Below are 19,846 nucleotides of genomic sequence, written 5' to 3'. Positions count from 1 at the left end.
ATTCCCTGAAGGTCTGCCCAGGTCAGAGCTGCTGGTGTTTCTTCCTTCCAGACACATGGACCCCGAGGGGTAGACAGGAGGGGTGGCTCAGGACCTCAGAGACCTCCTAGACCTGTGCTCCTCTGGGTTTCCTGTGCCATCATGCAAGGTGGTTTGTCGACATTCCCTGGCTCGGGATAAGTGACAGTAGCACTGTCATCACCACACTTGTGCTCCCAGTACTGAGTCACAAGGTGAAAGCAAGAAGAAAGAACAAGAATGTGAAGCCTTTGCTGCAGCCAGCAGAGAAGCTGGAACACAGAAGAATCAAGAATGTCTCCATTTCTCAGCTCTTGGCTCTTTTCCATCCCGATGAAGTCATGAATGATTATTTAGCAAGCTGGTCTGGGGAGATGAGCAACATGGCTCCTGCCCCTGAGAAGCTGGCAGTTGGCTGGAGTAAACTGAGAATCTGTGGTTAGAGTATAGGATCATAAGGGCCGTGGTGGGGGTTCTGATTGGTGGTGGGAGATAGAGGCTGGACCTGCCTTAGGGGCATGTGCAGCTCCACACATCCGAACACCCCTAATGATAACCCCACTTCCTATCTCACCACCAGTCCAGCCTCGTATTTTTGGAATATTTGGAATCCCCTCTTTAAGTGTACATATTCTGCGAAAAAGAGAGCTTCTCTTATCCCACCATTTTGAATAAAGTCCTAGACTTGATATTCATTGGACCAAAACAAACTCTCATTGAGTCTATCACAGTTCAGGGGCCTGATTGGTTTATGCTTGGGTCATTTAGCATTCCTGGAGATGTTGATCAGCCAGTAGTGGGTCCCTGCGCCCCAGCAACCTGAGTCTTATGATGATAGGTCCAAGAATATCTTCATTTTCTTGGCTCTCTTTTGACCATCAGGATGATCATTTACTGAGGCCCCTTTCTGTGTGAGACTTAGGGGTATTGAGATGAGTTTCCTTGCTTCTGGACGAGAGGACAAAAGCCTCAGTGATCAGACAAGGGTGGTGAGGGCCCTGGTTAGAGGCATGGACAGAATAGTGTGGGAGTAATGTTGAAGAGGACTTGTTCCAGCTAGTAAAGAACTGAGTGGTTCAAAACAACAATGACGTTGATTTCACCCATGAATCTGCATTTTGGTCCGGGTTTAGTGTGGATAGCTCCCTGCTGCTCCCCTTGGTGTCAGGGGAGGCTTGACGCCTGGAAGCCGGGATCACCTGAAGGCTCGCTCACACACGCCCGGTGGTTGGTGCTGGCTGTCTCCTAGGCACGTCAGTTCCTCTCCATGGGGGCCTCTCAAGTAGTCTTGTGCACGGGATTCCTCGCCACAGGATGGTTTGCTTTCTCAGAGTGAGCTCCTGCCGGAAAGTGAGCCAGGCAGAAGCTGTGTTCTTTTTATTACGTAGACTTTGAAGTCATATGGCATCCATTCCACCATCTTCCACTGCTTGAGCCAACAAAAACCCCCAACCAGATTAAAAAGGAAAGGGTGTAGACCCCGCCTCTCAGTGGGAGGAGTGTGAAGTCCTATAAGAAGAGCCTGTGGGATGGGAGATACACAGGGGCAGTCATAGCAAGGCACAGTCGGCCACACTGCTTTAGGTGCGTATAGAGTTGGTCAGAGGAGTTGAAACCACTGATCTCTCTAAGCCTGGGTCATAGCCTTTGATCAGTTGGAGTCTGCTCTGTCCACACCACGTGTCCTGAGAATGGAAGAGGACTGGTTTTCCCCAAAGTTATTCTCCTTATTGAATTACTGATACCACGTGGTGTGGGAACAGATGCCAGGGAGCCAAAGCAGTGTTCTCACAGCACTGCCCAGAGAGCCACATTTCTGATGTCCCAGTACCGTTTGCTGAACGAGTTATCCTGATCACCTCCCCATAATGGAAAAAGAGGAGAGAGTTGTGGAATTGAATACATTGTTTGTTCTAAACATCTTGTTCCCAATTCTCTTAAAAAGTGATAGAGCCTTAGTTAAAGAGACTGAGCACAGTGTCAGTGGTGACTCTTGCAGGGGAGCCACAGTGAGCCAGAGCGAGGAGTCCCAGCCATGCCTGTGCGGGGTGAGGAAGGTGCTCAGGCCAGGCCTCCCTCCTGTGTGGACACTCTCCTCACCTCACATTGGCTCGAAACCCTGCACTGGGCAGTGCTGCTTGGGGTGTCCGAATACAAGTGAGGTGAGGATGGCAGCCCAGTGCAGGGAGCTGATGCCCAAGTGGGGTGAGGAGGGTGTTCACACAAGGGGCTGGCCTAGTAGGTGGTATCAGAGCTCAAGTGGGGGACAGGGGCCTCTACAGGGGTGCAGTCTGGTGCAATTTGTCAGAGCAGGCTGATTAGAGTGAGGTGGGCATTGGCATGAAGGGTGTGCCAGTGTGGAATGCCAGAGCCTGCGTGGGGGAAGGAGGGGACCCACTTAGGGGAAGACGAGGACGTGGGAGATTTGTTATATAAATCTCTGTGGGGATTAATCAAATAAATAAACATATTAAGGCTAATGATCAGATGTCTAAAGATTAGATGATATTGATGTTGATTTCTAGGGTTTATGGTAGGTTTGTGGTTATGTGAGAGCATCCTTGTTTGTAGGAATTACACACTGAAGTGTTTGGGAAGTGATGGAGCACCAGGTCAGTAACTTGACTCTCAAATGGCTCAGGAAACAAAAGTATTCTTTGTATTGTACCTGCAACTTTTCTGTAAGCTCGAAGTTGTTTTAAAATTAGAAGGAAATCCACAGCTTTCACATAAACAACCAACCATAAGTTTGAAGACGTAATTGAAAAGAAAGTCTGTTATAGTAGCAACAAAAAACACAAAATGCTAGGAAAATCTTAACCAAAGTTGTGAAAAACCTATTTGAGGAAGACTTTTAAATACTCCTGAAAACACAAAAATAGACTTAAGAAATAGATGATCGTCTTAGTTCTCAGATAGGATGGATCTACACCAACAAGGTATAATTTCTCCCCAAACTAATATATAAGTTTAATGTGATTCTAATAAGAATACCAAATCTTTTCCTAGTGTTACACAAGTTCTAGACAATTTCTAAAATATATGTGGCAAATAAGCAAGCAAGATTAGCTAGGAAAATTATGTCAAAAAGGAAAAAGACTAGTAAGGGAGAGGAGTGGTCTTATCAGATATAAAGACATCTTATAAAACTTCTTTCCTGAAAACAGTGTGGCACTGACTCAGGAATAGACAGAGAGAACAGTGAAACAGAGCAGAAAATCCAGAACATTCCGAAGTACACATGGAAATGTTGTTTATAATAAGGAGGACTTTCAAATCATTGTGGAAATGATGGACTTTTTAACAAATGATGTTGGAACGAATGCATAGTGATTTGTTAAGAGATTAAGTTGGAGGCCGGCCCGGTGGCACAAGCGGTTATGTGCGCTCGCTCTGCTGCGGCGGCCCGGGTTTGCCGGTTTGGATCCCGGGTGTGTACCGACGCACCGTTTGTTAGGTCATGCTGTAGCGGCATCCCATATAAAGTGGAGGAAGATGGGCATGGATGTTAGCTCAGGGCCGGTCTTCCTCAGCAAAAAAAGAGGAGGATTGGCAGGTGTTAGCTCAGGGCTGATCTTCCTCACAAAAAAAAAAAAGAGATTAAGTTGTAGTCATATTTTTGATAAACCATCAGAATGAACTTCAAGTAGATAAGAGACTCAAATATACAAAATAATACCATGCATGCACCAGAAATTAACATGGGTAAATTCCTTTATAAAAGGAATTCCTTTAGAAAGAGGAAAGCCTTATTAGCAAGGACTCTAAATCCAGAAACATGAAGAGAAAAGATTGATAAATGAGCTTTCATGTGTAAAAAAATAATTTTTAAAAGTTTGTATGTCAAAAACAGTGTAAGCAAATTCAAAATACAGACAGCAAACTTGAAAAAAACTATTGCAACATATATCACAATTAAAGAGCTAATCTGGGAGAAGGTCAAATACCGTATGATCTCGCTTATTAAGTAGTAGATAATAACAACAACAAACACATAGAGACAGAGATTGGATTGGTGGTTACCAGAGGGAAAGTCGGGGGAAGGACAAAAGGGATAATTAGGCATGTGTGTGGTGATGGATTGTAATTAATATTTGGGTGGTGAGCATGAGAACATGATGTAATCCATGCAGAAATGAAAGTATAATGATGTACACCTGAAATTTATATGATGTTATAAACCAATGTTACTGCAATAAACAAACAAAAAAAAAGAGCTAATCTATCTAATATATAAAGAACTCTGAAAATCCAGAAGAAAAAGAACAAAAACCTGATAGAATAATGGGTGAAAGACCTGATAGTTCACAGTAAAATACACTTAAAAAATAATGGAACAAGTTCACTCATATTAAGAGAAATGGAAATAAAATAGGGAAAAATGGAAATAAAAATTCTACTGAGACACTCTGTCTGATCTCACAGGTGGCCAAAAATGCTAAAGTGAAGCAGCACACTCCATGGGCAAGGCTAATTTCTTTTGATTCGTGTTGCACGATATATCTTTTTTTTTCCTGCCATTTTACTTTCATCATATCCATGTCTTTAGATTTAGGAGTGTCTCTTATAAACAGCACAAAATTGAGTTTTGCATTTTTTGTCCAGACTGAAATCTCTGCCCTTTAGTTGGTGTGTTTAATCTGCTTACATTTAATGCAACTACTGATAGGGTTCAGTTGAAGAATATCATATTGCTATCTGATTGGCTTTTAGTCATATCTCTGTGTATTATTGTAATGGTTACTCTAGAATTACAATACGCCTCCTTCACATATCACAGTCTACTTTGAATTAATGTTATACCACTTCATATAAGAACTTTGTAATGATGTATTTCCATTTATCCTCCCTCCCAGCCTTTGAGTTATTTTTGTCATACATTTTACTAAAATATGCCAAAATCCTAAAGCATTTTTGTCTTAGTCATTAATCTGAAAGAAATCTACATGAAGTCTTTTAAATTTAGTCACATTTGACATTTTTCTTTTTCTTTTCTCCTTCCTGCCAACAGTGGGGATCATCTCTTTTCAGCCTGCAGAACTTATTTTAGTATTTCTTGCTGTGCAGGTCAGATGGCAACAAATTTTCTTACCTTTGTTTTTCTGAAAACATCTTTATTTTGCCTTCATTTTTGAACAGTATTTTCACTGGACATAGAATTCCAGAAATAGGTTGCTTATTTCTTTTTTACTTTCAACCACTTACTAATGTCATGTCACTGTCTTCTGACTTCCACTATTTCTTTTCTTTTTTTTTTTTTGTGAGGAAGATCAGCCCTGAGCTAACATCCATGCTAATCCTCCTCTTTTTGCTGAGGAAGACTGGTCCTGAGCTAACATGTGTGCCCATCTTCCTCCACTTTATATGGGACACTGTCACAGCATGGCCTGACAAGTAGTGTGTCAGTGCGTGTTCGGGATCCAAACCCAGGCTGCCAGCAGAGGAATGTACATACTTAACCACTAAGCAACGGGGCCGGCCCCCCAACTTCTACTATTTCTGATGGGAGCTCATTGTTGTTCTTGTTGTTGTTTCTCCCAAAATAATATTTTCCTCTCTGTCTACTTGTAGCTTTTTCTCTTCCTTTTTGGTTTTCACTACTTTGACTATTATGTGCTTAGATGTGGCCTTCTTTGTCCTCCCGAGGTTCACTGAGCTTCCTGAATCTGTGGATGAGGAATGTAGTCTAGCAATAGGCCTATGATAAAAAGGAACCCGTTGCAGCACTTGTTTTATGGTGAAATATGTTTGCTGGTCAAAAGCTGTGTTGTGTGGGATACACAGACAGGAAATAAACCCTGTGAGTTCTGTAAGTTCACAAAGATGGGGCCCAGCAGAAGTGTGGTGGTGGGCAGGAAGGGCAGAGCCATCCCAAGACACGTTCCCAAAACAGATTAGCAAGATCTCACAGTCTTCTGGGCGTCTCTCCCCCAGGAGCTGGCTTGGCAATTCTCTCCCCGACATCCTGGGACCTGACTCTTCTTGTGGGGCTGGAAGGAAGGAGGCGGTGAGAGTGGGTTTTGTGCATAGAGGCTTTTCCTTGAGGTCATTACAGAGATATTTTATGTATTTTTATTTTCAAATTTTCGTTACAGAGATTTTTAAGCAAGAGAAGGATTGTTTCCTCAAAGGTGGGGAGTGCGGCAGGGAGATACTTCCACAGACAAAGGAGATTTGAAGGAATCAGCATATTTAGGGTACTTACCCACCTCCATCTAAATGTGCCCATGAGCACACTTCAGCTCACCGACCAAGGTATCTTGAGTAGTTTTCCCAGAGTGGCTGCACAGGAGCCCGAGGTTCTCTCTCCAGGGAGACGTCTGAGAGAAGCTCACCTCTTGCTCAGGGACGCCAGGAAGCCAGCACAGAGAGGGTGTTAGACAACATGTCAGGCCTCTTGCTGGCCCGGCCATCAGGGCCTGGGCTCAGTCCAGGCTGTGTCCTGACTCTGTGGTACCTTCAGTCGGTCACTTCCCCCTCCTGGGACTTTGCTCCCTGTCATCTCTCAAAGGAGGATGAAGACCTACAACAGGGGTTCTCAGACTTGCTTTACAGCACAGAACCATTTCCTCAAAGTCAATGTTATAACTAAACTAAACATGCATGTGGCTGGGCAAATTTTATTTATTTATTTTTTTGTGAGGAAGATCAGCCCTGAGCTAACATCCATGCCAATCCTCCTCTTTTTGCTGAGGATGACTGGCCCTGGGCTAACATCTGTGCCCACCCTTCTCCACTTGATATGGGATGCCGCCACAGCATGGCCTGACAAGCTGAACAACGGTGAGCGCCTGGGATCCGAGCCTGGACCGCCAGCAGCAAAGCACGTGCACTTAACCGCTACACCACCGGGTCAGACCCCTGGGCAACTTTTAAAATATTATTTTTGGGGCCGGCCCCATGGCTTAGCGGTTAAGTGCGCGTGCTGTGCTGCTGGCGGCCTGGGTTCGGATCCCAGGCGTGCACCGACGCACCGCTTCTCTGGCCATGCTGAGGCCGCGTCCCACGTGCAGCAGCTAGAAGGATGTGCAACTATGACATACGGCTATCTACTGGGGCTTTGGGGGGTGCGGAAAGGAGGAGGATTGGCAATAGATGTTAGCTCAGAGCCGGTCTTCCTCAGCAAAAAGAGGAGGATTAGCACAGATGTTAGCTCAGGGCTGATCTTCCTCACAAAAAATAAATAAATAAATAAATAAAATATTATTTTTGTTTTGCTTTCTGCATTTTCCTTTTTGTCTTTTTCCATTGAGGAGCCAGGTTCTTAGTACGTCTTAGATGCAGGGATGTTTTTTAGCTCCAAGTCATGAGCTCCGTAACTTCACTGCTTTTCCCTTGTGAAAGTGCCCATGGTCGTTAAGAGGCTGGGTTGCTGTATGCTTTGTGCACAACAAGATGGGAAAGGCCATGCCTTTGAGGGTTACACGATCCCAGAGTATTTATCCCTTGTCACGAGAGGGTCGTGCTGTGTGTATTTGGGGTAGGAGGGCTTTAGCCCAGCTGGGACTTCTGCTCAGCCCCTGGGCAGTGCCCCATATTAGTGGCAAGACCTTGGAGGGGTGGCCTCTGGGAGTATTTGGCAAGGTGAGCCCAACACAGGGAGATCCTCATTCAGCAAAGAATCACCTACCCTATGTGTGGCCTCCAAGCCAAAAACCTCCTAAAGTCCAAAAGTCTGGGTGGTCTTGGAAATGGTGGATGCAGAGTAACCATGAAGGCCTGCAGACTAGAGGCTTTTCTCCATTTTTCCAGACTGTATCAGCCTCCCAGATTCTAGCTGGCTTCTGCGCAGGCAGGAGCTGCAGTAACGACAGGGTTCATGTCTCTGGCTGGTCCAATTGGATGGGAGTTTGGAGTCAGACTCTAAGCGCCTTCAAGCAAATGCATCATATAGTTTTCCTACCATTTGAATCTGGACAATGATGTTCATACCTGCTGCTTTTAAAGCAAATGAACGTAAGGCTGCCCTTCCTGTCTTCTTCCTCCCCACCAGCTGCCCTCTCCTCTAGGTGATGAGGATGCTCCAGTGAACCGAGTTTGGTAACTTCACTCTAGAAACTAAATGACTAACGTCATTTCCAAATCCCATACTTGCTGTTCTAGAGTCACATGTGATAACATTCATACAGACTATAATCAGCAATAAAAATAAAATACTTTATTCCTGTGGATTTCCCATGTAGATCTAGGCCACGTGGACTCATGTGAAGGAGGGAGGGAGAGTTAAATGATTTGGGTGAAAGTCACACTGTCAGTGTCACTTGGGTCCAGATGACAGAGTCTATCTTGGGTTCACTGTGTATCCCAGGGCAGAGCACTTAGGTCCTGGATCAGCACGTGTTTGTTGATTGACGGACAACCTGTGCTTTCCAGTCCTACTGCAGAGAGCAGCTCCTGCCAACTCAAAATGCTGATACAGCCCTGGGTGGCGAGCAGGGGTCTACCCCTAGAGGCCAGCAAGGACTAAGAGGGACAGGCTGAAAGGCACTCAGGCTACTGAGTGACCAGGTGGCCGGGGGACCCTGAGCACAAGGGGTGACACTGATCTGGATGTGAGGGGTTGAGGTGGCCCTGCCACTTGAGAAGTGGAGCCATAGGTTCCGGATAGACACCCGCCTGCCCTGTCCTCCATGGGCCCTGCCTGGTTCCATCACAGGCCTGGTCCTCCGTAGCCCTCTCTGCCAGGGCACGAGCTGGGCTGGCATGTCAGTGGGGAGGCCCTGCTGGAACCACATGGAGCTCTCGGGGTCCAGGATGGGAGGGCTATGAGGAAGGGGCCAGCTCAGAGCACTGTTGTCTGGAGGGAACAGGAGTTGGTGGACTCTTAGGACTCTCAGTGGTAAGCAGGGATGGAGAAGGGGTAGCCAGGAGACTTGAGGCCGAGCTGGGCCCCGAGCTCAGAGGAGGGCAGGGAGGAGACTCAGCCCAGGTGAGAACAGGAGCTTCTCAAGAGACTCACCCCACTCTGTGCCAGCTCCCCGGGCTGTGGGAGAGAAATGTCCTGCTCAGGCAGCCCCTCCCCTCCCCTGTGCTGGGGGCTGTGCCCTTGAGCTGCAACCCTAGGCTGTGCCGGCTTGGTGTCTGGGAACCATGGTGTTATCCCCCTTCCTCTCTGCCATATAACACTGGGAAGGAGGTAAGAAGTTCACCCTGAGCCCCAGGACCAGAGAGGTTCATGTTTTCTCCTGACGGCGCTCAGCTTCAGCCCTGGCAGAAGAGCAGGGCCTGGAGAGACTCGTGTTGGTAAGACGGAGTTGGGTGACAGCTTTGCATGGGGTTTGGGGGAGGTGGTGCTGGCAGTGGGAAGAGGAGGAAGCAGAAAAGAGCACGTTTGTGTCATTGGCCTTCTAAGCACCGAGTTGGTGCCTGTGAATGAGGGTCAATGAATAAACAAGAAACCAGACGTTCCCACTCAGCTAAGAGACATTTATTTAGTTGCTGGTGTGATTCTGGATGAGCTCCAGAGAAGATGGTCTGTTTCCTGCAGTTAGAGGCTTTTCATGGTTTTCTTTATCCAGGGCAGGAAACTCGAGACTTTGGTGTAGGCCCGTGGAGGTGACCCGTCACTTCGTCCATAGGAGACAATGCCCTGGATCACGTTCTTACACATGAGAGGGCCCCCGGAGTCCCCCTGTGGACAGAGAAAGGGAAGGACTGAGCTAGTTCTCCTCCTGGTCCTGCCCTCCCTGCCATCCCAAAGCCCCTCTCAGAGAAGGCCTCCTGCATGGCCTCCATGTGGCAGATCAGAGGGGAGGGCGGCCCCTGTGGGCCCCTCAGCTGCCCAGTCCTGACCCTGGACATTGTCACTGTTTCACTTCACTCAGGTGGCAGCTCCCTGTCCTTCCCCGGGTCCCGGATCCTCTCCCCATGAAGGTGCTGTGGGACTGTGCTTCAGTCTACTGTTTAAGGACACTGAAGCAGGCAGGTGGGGCCGACACTCAGCATGGAGGGTGAGCCCATCATCCAAGATGGGTGCCAGCTCTGAGGAGCCACGTGGTTTTAACTGCTGCACAGCAGGGAGCACAGTTTTCTAACACGTGTGCCCGGCATGGGGCAGAGTGTTGAACATTCATCACCCGGGGGAATGCCATTTGTGGATCCATCACTGGTCCCTTGGGAGCATGCAAAAGTCCCGTGACTCCTCACTCTGGCTGATCCCCCCTTCTCTCCCCAGGAGAAAGATCAGTGACCAAGGGGTGAAGGAGATCCCACTTTTTGGAGGAACAGGTCCCAGATCTTCCCCAAACACCCCTCTCCTCAGAGCCAAACTAGGTTGATGTTCAGTCTCACTTGAAAGGAAGACTTCTTTTTCTTCGGGTCCCCTACACAAATCTGGGTGGCCCAGCTGTAAATGCCGGGGTAGCGGGATTCACACTCCTGGTCCTCCTGCACGGTCAGCTCCACTTCCTGCAGAGTGTCTGAATTTGGGCCAATTGGGGTGACTCTCCCCCAGCCGGCCACACTGCACACCTGTCCGGGCGTCACCTGGGCCTTGCTCCAGGGCAGGCTGAGGGGCTTCACAGCTGCAGTCTGCTTGGCCTTTCTTGCCAGCTGATGAGAAGAGGCAGGAAAGTCCAGCTCAGCCAATGGCCTCCTGGGCCTGGACACCACAATGGGGCTGCACTGTCTTCCCTCTCCCCTGAGCCACTTGGGAGTAGCCAGGTGGCCAGGATGGGAAGGAGGGAAGGGATAGGTCGCAGTGAGAGTGGAAACAATCTGGACCTGGGAGAGCAGAAGCAGCAGAGAGGTTTCCTTACCTCTAGTAACATGATGTCGTTGGAGATGTTGTTAGGATCATAGTCTGGGTGGGGGATGGCTCTTCTCACAGGGATGACCTGCTGGGTCCTCTCCTGCTTTTGGATGTTGTGGGCCCCCAGGGTGACACTGATTGAGCTGCAGAGAAAGCAGAGTGGGAGTGTGGGGGGTGTGGAGTCACAGGAGATCCAGCCCAGGAGCCATGAAGGACAGGTGACAGCTGGGTCAGGCCAGGGCTGCAACTAGGGGAAATCGAGACAACGTGAGGGCCGGGCATGGAGTGACTCTGTGCCCTGTGCTTCTCAGTGGCATGGAGTGTTGGGCTTCTGGAAGCTTTCTCTTGCCCTCAGGAAATATTGTGAAAATCCTCTGAGTTTGCATTTTGACCCTCATGCAGGCTTTCATCCTCCACAGCTGCTTTATTTCAGTGTGGTCTGTCTTCTCAACTGGGCCACTAGCTCTCACCTTGGACCTCTGACCCCAAAGCTTACCTGTCCTATTTCTCCCTTTCCATCCCCCAGTCATGCTATCAGATGGCTCCTCTGATGAGCTCGCATGGCCTTAAGTTACTAGGAGCCGGGGGAGCTCCCCTGGGCTGTAGCCCCTGGGTAGAGGACAGGAGTTCCTGTGGGGGTCTCAGGAGGTGTCTGTTGTCTGCGGCCCCTCACCTTCCCAAGCAGTGAGCAGCCGTCAGAACAAAGTCCTCTCCCACGAGGGCACCACCACACATCTTCCGTCTTTCCTTCACCAGAAACTGAACCAATGCCATGTAGGGGCGGGAGTGGGGCTTGGCCTCGTGTCCCCCGATGATCTCCCCTGAAGGAAAAGTCTGATCTGCTTGTGTGCACACAGTGAGTCCACCGGGCAGACATCGGCTTGATGGCTCAGGACTGCTGGGCGTCTGGGAGCCCAGGATGGCCCAGAGTTGGGAGGGGCTGGAGGAGCCTCAACTTCCTCCTCTGGAAAAGGGAAGAGGAGCAGACTCCGTCTGTGAATCTGTCCTCCGCAGATGATTGGAAGGAGCATATCTGTCTTAGAGACAACAAAGTCCTAGAGGCACCTGAAAATTCCTCTCCTGATTTTGCTTTGTTTCCCGTGCGTTTCTAAGGACCCCGTCTAAGGATAGTGCTACTTTCCAGTGGCCAGGACTTCAGCTGAGGGATCTAGATGTTCTTATAGCCTGTTTCCTAGGCACTGACAGGTAGTGGGTGCCCAAAAAGTGTTTGTTAGCTGCATGAAGGAATGGACCCCAATGGGTCTCTGGATGAGGCTTGGCGGAGCCAGTGCTGGTGGGCTTCCGGAAAGCAGGGATGTTGGGGTCTGCCAAACAGTGGCTCCATCCTTGAAAGAGGGGAGCTGCTCAATGCCTGGGAAGAAAAGCAGAGTTGGAGAAGAGACAGAGGGGCCTTGGGACTGAGTATGGCACCAGCAGTCCTCTGAGGACAGAGGTCCCACCAGCTCCTGGTCTGCTGAGCTCTGGGCTTCCCTCCTGAGCAGACACTGGGGGGAGCACCTGTCTCATCCCCGACAGGGAAGCCAGGCCCACTATGGCCTTTGCAGGAAGATTTATTATTTTCTCGTTTCTAGTTTCCTTCCCTTTGCCATGCACATGTAGTTAAGTTTCACTTTCCAGATGGCAAACGTAGGACCTGGGGAGAGAATAGCACCCACTGGCTTTTCCTGAGAACAGCCTTCTGCCCTGCCATTCCTGCTGGTAGCTCATCCAGCATCATACTCTGGTGTCTGAGGTGGGAACAGAGCTGGATTCAGAACGTTGCTGCTGGATAGATGGGTTAGGGATGTGCAGTAGGGGCGGGAGATCAGTGCACCCTGTGGGATGGGTTGGGACCCCCGAGAGCAGGGATGGTCACTCACCTGCCTCTGCCCTGGGGGGCAGTAAAAAGGCCAGCAGGAGCAGAAGAGGCTGCATCTTTCCAGGAAGGCTGCCCAGGTCGGAGCTGCTGGTGCATCCTCCTTGCTCTCTTATAGCCCCCAGGAGAGGAAGGAGATGCAGGTGGGCTCAGTGACCTCAAGTCCCGCTCAGGTTCTGTGGTACTTTATCATAGATAGCTTTCTAGGAAAGCTTCCCCGCCCCGACTCCCTCTGCCTGATGACGTCCTCTGGGTGGTTGTGTGAGAACCATGCGCTGACCACATCAGTGCCCACAGCAGATGACTCAGTGCAGACCACTTGTTCCAGCCCCGAGCAGGAGCCTGAGGGTAGAAGGTGGAGACTGTGGGCTGTGGTATTGACCAGTAGAGGTGTTGGAGCCCCCGAAACCTCATTTCCATGTTGCTATGTCCATCTGGATAATTTCTTTAGCAGACATGCGTTTGGGCCATTCTCTGTGCTATCACCAAGCATATTGGAGGTGTTTCTCCTTCCCGTAGAGAGCTGACTGTCTGGTGGAGAAGACAGAAACATTGGTGACCAGAGCACAGTATGGGAAGGGCCATGGTAGAGGGATGCACCAAATGGGAACAGAGCATGGCCACCATCTACCCAATCCGTATAGCAAGCCATTGCTCATCACAGCTTCCCTCCTAGCGGATTTTTAACATCTCTTTTTAGATTACAAATGCTCAGAGTGATGGAGTCCATCTCTTTTGTCAATGTTTTTAACAAAAGTCCTGCACTTGGCATTTATTGGCCTAAATTAACAAATCACTATGACCCTAGGAATTGAATCCGCTGATTGACTTAAGCCTAGGTCATTCCTACTTTGGGTAGGCTGGAGTTGGTCCCACCCAAACCAAGTGAACTAAGACTGGGACAGGGCTGGTTCCCCAAAGGAAGTTCAGATGACTCAATCATGGGTACCATGTCAAGTGGAAAACATGCTGGGCAACCAAAGACCAGTAATTGTCCTTTCAGTGTTCTAGGTCTTCTGTCCAGAGAGACACACTTCTGATAGAGCTGGCCTGGCACATAATAGACTCACATTTGGTAAACAAGCTCTGCTGATGATCTCACTACACTGGAAGTGAAGGACCATTGTTCTAAATATCCCAAAGCCCAATCCTGTTCAAAGAACAACTAAATATCTCTGAGTGGTTAGAGTCTGCTGACTTAAGTTTCCTTCTTATATTTTCTGTACTTCCAGTTTTTCTATGAGGAATATTTTGTATCAAAATACATAATTCCAGTGTAAATATCCTCCTTATCAAACCAAGCACATTTACCCAAGCTCTACTTATTTTTTTTCCTTTGGTGAGGAAGATTGGCCCTACGCTAACATTCGTTGCCAAACTTCCTCTTTTTGCTTGAGGAAGATGGTCCCTGGCCTAACATCTGTTCCCATTTTCCTCCACTTTGTATATGGGATGCCACCACAGCATGGCTTGATGAGCAGTGTGTACGTCCACGCCCAGGATGCGAACCTGCGAAGCCCGGGCCGCTGAAGTGGAGTGCACCAACTTAACCACTACGCCTCTGGGCTAGCCCCAAACCTCTACTTTTTCCAAATTAGATTGCCCTGTAGTAGACATTTAAAAAATAAAATTACTTTTCTGATTATAGTGATAATATATGTTCATTAAGAAAATTTGGGGGGCTGGCCCAGAGGCGCAAACGGTTGGGTGTGTGCGCTCCACTGCGGCGGCCCAGGGTTCGCCAGTTCGGATCCTGGGTGCGCACTGACACACTGTTTGGCAAGCCATGCTGTGTCGGCATCCCATACATAGTGGAGGAAGATGGGCACAGATGTTAGCCCAGGGCCAGTCTTCCTTAGCAAAAAAAAAAAAAAAAAGAGGAGGATAGGCAGAAGTTACCACAGGGCTGATCTCCTCACAAAAAAAAAAAAAAATTTGGAAAGGAGAAAGGAACAATGCCACTCATTTGCCTCTCTGCCACAGACAGCCTGTTACCATGAGCAGTGCATTTTAAATACTCGGGATCATATTATGTATACAATGCAATTTTCTTTTATCCTCATTTAACTCTACAACTTAAGCATTTTTCTCATGATCTTAAAAATCTATTAGTCAATATTGCTATAGTCTCTCTTTCCTAGTTACTAAAAAATTCAACATGCAATTATTTCCTAACATTGTTGGAAAATTTTAAAAATAATTTAAGCAACGAAGAAACAACTAAAACTACCTGATTTCCCATCACTCATTGATAATCATCTTTAATGTCTTGAAGTATGATCTAATATTTTTCTCTCGTGTATATCTGCATTTAAAAATTAAAAGGGGATTATGCTAAACATGTCTATGACCCTTTATTAAAAATTGAGGTGAAATTCACATAAGATACAATTAACTATTTTAAAGTACAAGTCAGTGGCATTTAGTGCATTCAAAATGTTGTGCCACTACCACTGCTCTCTAGTTTTGAACCTTTTTCATCACCCAAAAGAATGTGTGTCCACACCCATTAAATTGTGGGTCCACACTTAATGAGTACTGAATCACTTCCCATTCTCCCTCTCCCACCCCCTGCCCTGCCCTGCCCCCTGGCAACCTGTAATCTTCTTTCTATCTCTATGGATTTGCAGATTCTGGATACTTCATATAAAAGGAATCATGCAGTATTTGACCTGTTGTGTCTGGATTCTTTCACTTAGCATATTGTTTTTGAGGTCCATCCAAGCTGTGGCATGTATCAGTAGTCATTCTTTTTATGGCTAAATAATATTCCCTTGTATGTATATACTACAATTTATCCATTTGTCTGTTTGATAGACACTTGAGTTTTTTCCACCTTTTGGTTACTGTGACTAATGCTGCTATAAATATTTCTATATAAATTTCTGTGTGGATGATATGTTTTCATTTCTCTTCAACACACACCTAGGAGTGGAATTGCTAGGTCATGTGGTAACCCTATGTCTAAGATTTTGGGGAAACACCGAACTGTTTGTCACAGTGGTTGCACCATTTTACATTCCCACCAGCAATGTACAAGGGTTGCTGTTTCTCCACATCTTCACCAACACATTATTTTTCTTTTATTTTCTTTATTTTTTTTGATTATAGCCATCCTATATGTTATGAAGTGGTATCTCATTGTGGATTTGATTTCCTTGATGACTAATGATGTTTAGCATCTTTTCCTCTGTTTGCTGATCATTTGTATATCTTTGGAGAAATGTCAATTCAAGCCCTTTGCCCATTTCTTGAGTTCCTTGTCTTTTTGGTGTTGAGTTGTAAGAGTTCTTTATATATAATCTGGATACTCAGCCTTTATCAGATATATGATTTGCAAATATTTTCTCCCATTCTGTAGATTGTCTTTTCACTTTCTTGATATCATCTTTAGTACACAAAACTTTTTAATTTTTATGAAACCCGATGAGTCTATTTTATCTTTGCTGCTTGTGCTTTTCGTGTCAAATCTAAGAAGCCAGTGCCGAATCAGAGGTGATGAAGATTTACCCTATGATTTCTTCTAAGAGTTTTATGGTTTAAGCTCTTATATTTAGGCTGTTGACCCATTTTGAATTAATTATTGTGCATAGAGTAAGGTAGGGGTCCCACTACACTCTTTTCATGTGGTTATCTGGGTGTATCAGCACCATTTATTGAAGATATTATTCTTTCCCCACTGAATGGTCTTGGCACCTTTGCCAAAAATCAATTGGCCCTAGGTGTTTGGGTTTATTTCTGGGTTCTTAAATCTATTCCATTGGTCTATATGTCTATCATTATGCAGTACCTCACTGTTTTTGATTGTTGTAGCTTTGTACTAAGTTTTGAAACCAAGAAGTATGACTCCTCCAACTTTGTTTCTCTTTTTTAATGTTCTTTTGGCTACTTATGGACCCTTCCAATTCCATATGAATTTTAGAATTGTCTTTTCCATTTCAGCAAAGAGGCCTTTGGCATTTTGATAGAGATTGCATTGACTCTGTAGATGGCTTTGAGGAGTATTGCCATCTCAACATTATATGGCTTGCAATCCATGAACATGGGATGTCTTTCCATTTAATTAGTTCTTCTTCAATCTTTTTCCGCAATGTTTTGTAGTTTTCAATGTATAACTCGTTCACTTTCTCGGTTAAATTTCGTCTTAGGTATTTTATTCTTTTCGATACTATTGTAAATGGAATTGTTTTCTTGATTTCCCTTTTGGATTGTTCATTGCTGGTTTATACAAACACAACTGATCTCCTACTCTGCAATTTGTTGAATTCATTTATTAAGTTACATTCAGCTCCACCCTCCTCTATGTTGTTATTGTCACATATTACACCTTTACACATGTGTGCTCATTACCATAGTTTTACAATGATTGTTTTATGTATTTGTATTTTAAATCATACAGGAAACAAAATGAAAAGTTATAAATCCAGAATACAATAATACTAGCTCTTATATTTATCTATGTAGTTATTTTTGCCAGAGATCTTTATTTCTTCATTTGGCTTCAATTTGCCATCTAGTGTCCTTATGTTTCAACCTGAAGGATTCCCTTTAGCCTTTCTTGTAGGGCAGGTCTACTAATGATGAATTCCCTTAGCATTTTTTTATCTGGGGATATCTTTATTGCTCCATTTTTGAAGGGCAACTTTGCCAGTTACAGAATTCTTTATTGATCCAGTTTTTATTTATTTTTTCTTTCACAATTTTAATGTATCATCCTAGTGCCTTCTGGCCTCCACAGTTTCTGATGAGAAACTGGCTGTAAATCTTATTGAGAATCACCTGTCCGTGATAAGCCACTTCTTCTTGCTGCTTTCTAGATTTTTTTCTTTGTCTTTGTCTTTTGACAGTTTGATTATAGTGTGTCTCAGTGTGGATCTCTTTGAGTTTATCCTGCTTGGAATTCATTGAGCATCTTGGATATGTATATTCCTATGTTTCATCCAATTTAGAAATTTGTTGGCAATTATTTCTTCCAATATTCTTTCTGATCCTTTCTTTCTTCTCCTGCTGAGACTCCTATAATGCATATATTAGTACTTTTGATAGTGTCCCATAGGTCCCTTAGGCTCTGTTCATTTTTATTCATTCTTCTTTCTTTCTGCTCCTCAGACTGGGTTATTTCATTTGCCTTGCAAGTTCATTGATTCTATTCTGCCTGGTCAATCTACTGTTGAACCCCTCTAGTCAAGTTTTCATTTCAGCTATTGTACTTTTTGGCTCCAGAATGATAATTTCTATATATTTTATGGATATTCTATACTTTTTCATACATTGATTCTGATTTCCTTTAGCTCCTTTCGTGGATTCCTTCAGCTCTTTGAGTATTTTTAAGACAGTCAGTTTAAAATATTCTCAAATAAACAATGTCTGGGTTTTCTCAAAATGTTTTCTGTCAATTTATTTTTTTCCCCTGTAAGTGGATCATATTTTTTTGTCTCCTTTATATGCAATTTTTCAGTGAAAACTGGCCATTTTGCGTATTGTAATGTGGTAGACCTGGAAATCACACTCTCCGCCCCCCCCAAGGATTGGTCATATTGCTTGTGGAGTGGTGCAGTCATCCATTTGTTTAGTGACTTTTCCAAACTATTTTTGCCAGGACTATATTCCTTGTTGTGTGGTCACTGGAGTCTCTGTTACCTTATCTCTATCTAGTTGTGTCTGGGAAGATTGGTTCAATCTCTGTACAGACAGGAACCACAGATATATTTCAGAATATAGTTCATGGCTTTAGGTGAATTTTACAATCTAAAGGAACAAGTCAGTCCCTTGATAAGACAAAGCATGACAGGGTCAACAGAGCACAGCACTATGGAATCTTTATTTGCTCTGTACCTTGGGGGTTGGTGGTCGTTCTGCTGACTTTAAGGTAGAGAACTTCAGGGCTTTCTGTCCACCCGAGCCCAGGCTGACTCTCCTCTGAATTGCTAGAGCTCCCACAGTTTCACTACTCACTCCCTTGCTTTAGTATATTTGGAAAGCACTAGCTCCTCACACAGGTAGGAGAGGCTAAAGGAGGACATGAAACCCCTGATTCTCAGGCCCTGCCCTTCCTCACCACCCTCATCCCTGTCCCCTTCCCTATTTGGCTTGGTTCTTCAAGAGTTGGGCTGGGGCCCTGAATATGGCCACCTTGACATGATAGGCGGCTTAGGCTGAGAATGGAGGGAGAGGGAATTCAGGGAAAATTTTCTTTTAAGCTCAGTGGCTAGTCAAATGGCCAGGGCCGTATAGGAATGTCCTCCCAAATCCAGAAGTAGTAATACAAATTTAAAGGATTGAAACACTTACTGAAGTGGCAGACATGTGGAAAAGAGTATACTATGGATACCTTCCTAAGAAAGAGCCCTACCTGGAAAAAGCCTCAGTGGAGGGACTAAATTTCTTCCTAGATATGACCAAATAGAGCCAAAGTGAAAGATGGTGAAAAGCATTTGTGACTTGTAATTGTAAGACTCTGTATCTAGGTGAATATTTATAATAAAATGTATCTGGAAAGAATATATGATTCATCAGTTTGTTGAACAAATGAGAAAATAATGAACAACATCATAAAGTTGACTAATATTTATTGAACACCCACCACAAATGCTCACCTCACCATCTGAGTTACTACTGATATTTCTTCCATTTCAGAAATGAGAAAGCTCAGACATTGAGAAGGTAAGGAAATTGTTCCACATCACTCAGCTCATAAGACTGAAAGGGGAGCAGGCATTAGAATGCAGGGATCTGATTCCAAAGTCTGTGATCTTATCCACAGCTGCACAAAGTTCACCAAATCCTACATTGTTTGAGGAATCTGGGAAAAGATTTAGGGTGGGGCTGAAGAATAAAAGTTTCTGTCTATATCTCTAATATATGACTCTGGTTCTCCTAGAAGAACCTCCCCCTTCCTCCTGGAGTCCTCTCTCTGCTCAGCACTCCGGATGTTGACACACTCCAGAGTTTCACTGAATTATCCCCAACTCAACATCCAGACCTTGCTCTTTGTTGGTGGCTGGGCAATGATTAGAGTAGGCCACAAGGAGGAAATTAAAGGGTGTTCTAGTGAATACCAAATCTCTGGAAATCTCATAAATGTATATCTGTCCTATAGACATTTTTCTCTCCCCATCCCTGTCCTCCCTCCCTTATCCTTGCTACTACAGAAGCAAAATGGAAGTATAATATTCCCCACTCCCACACATAATCTACGCTCT

At 45.5% G+C, this 19,846-nt stretch overlaps 1 protein-coding gene across 4 annotated transcripts; it reads right to left on the bottom strand.

Moving 5' to 3' along the window:
* Positions 1 to 9,504: 9,504 nt before the first annotated feature.
* LOC101388989 (granzyme B-like) lies at positions 9,505 to 12,703 on the bottom strand. 4 transcript variants are annotated; one of them, XM_087429093.1, is made up of 5 exons: positions 12,649 to 12,703; positions 11,442 to 11,610; positions 10,776 to 10,911; positions 10,309 to 10,569; positions 9,505 to 9,649 (listed from the first exon to the last, which is right to left on the bottom strand). In XM_087429093.1, the coding sequence occupies exons 1-5, from the start codon at positions 12,701 to 12,703 to the stop codon at positions 9,506 to 9,508; spliced, it is 765 nt and encodes a 254-aa protein (XP_087285219.1). In that variant the 3' UTR covers position 9,505. The 4 variants fall into 4 exon arrangements, with proteins under 4 accessions (XP_087285219.1, XP_004421218.1, XP_087285220.1 ...); XM_004421161.3 differs by having other exon boundaries at positions 11,442 to 11,589; XM_087429094.1 differs by having other exon boundaries at positions 10,504 to 10,569; positions 11,442 to 11,589.
* Between the last annotated feature and the right edge of the window lie 7,143 nt (positions 12,704 to 19,846).

This window comes from Ceratotherium simum, chromosome 3, assembly GCF_057802395.1.
Source record: "Ceratotherium simum simum isolate JZ-2026a chromosome 3, ASM5780239v1, whole genome shotgun sequence".
In the NCBI taxonomy this organism is placed as follows: domain Eukaryota; kingdom Metazoa; phylum Chordata; class Mammalia; order Perissodactyla; family Rhinocerotidae; genus Ceratotherium; species Ceratotherium simum.
Note: the sequence above shows the minus strand (reverse complement) of the source record. Positions and strands in the feature narration are given on the sequence as shown.

What these genes read in the sequence shown, in the direction of transcription:
- LOC101388989 (XM_087429093.1), bottom strand. Translation starts at nt 12,703, where the DNA reads ATGCAGCCTCTTCTGCTCCTGCTGGCCTTTTTACTGCCCCCCAGGGCA. An exon ending in GCTGCTCACTGCTTGGGAAG is followed by an intron (nt 10,912 to 11,441) that starts GTGAGGGGCCGC and finishes CTTTCTCTGCAG; the next exon opens with CTCAATCAGTGTCACCCTGG. An exon ending in AAAAGAAGTCTTCCTTTCAA is followed by an intron (nt 9,650 to 10,308) that starts GTGAGACTGAAC and finishes CTCTGTCCACAG; the next exon opens with GGGGACTCCGGGGGCCCTCT.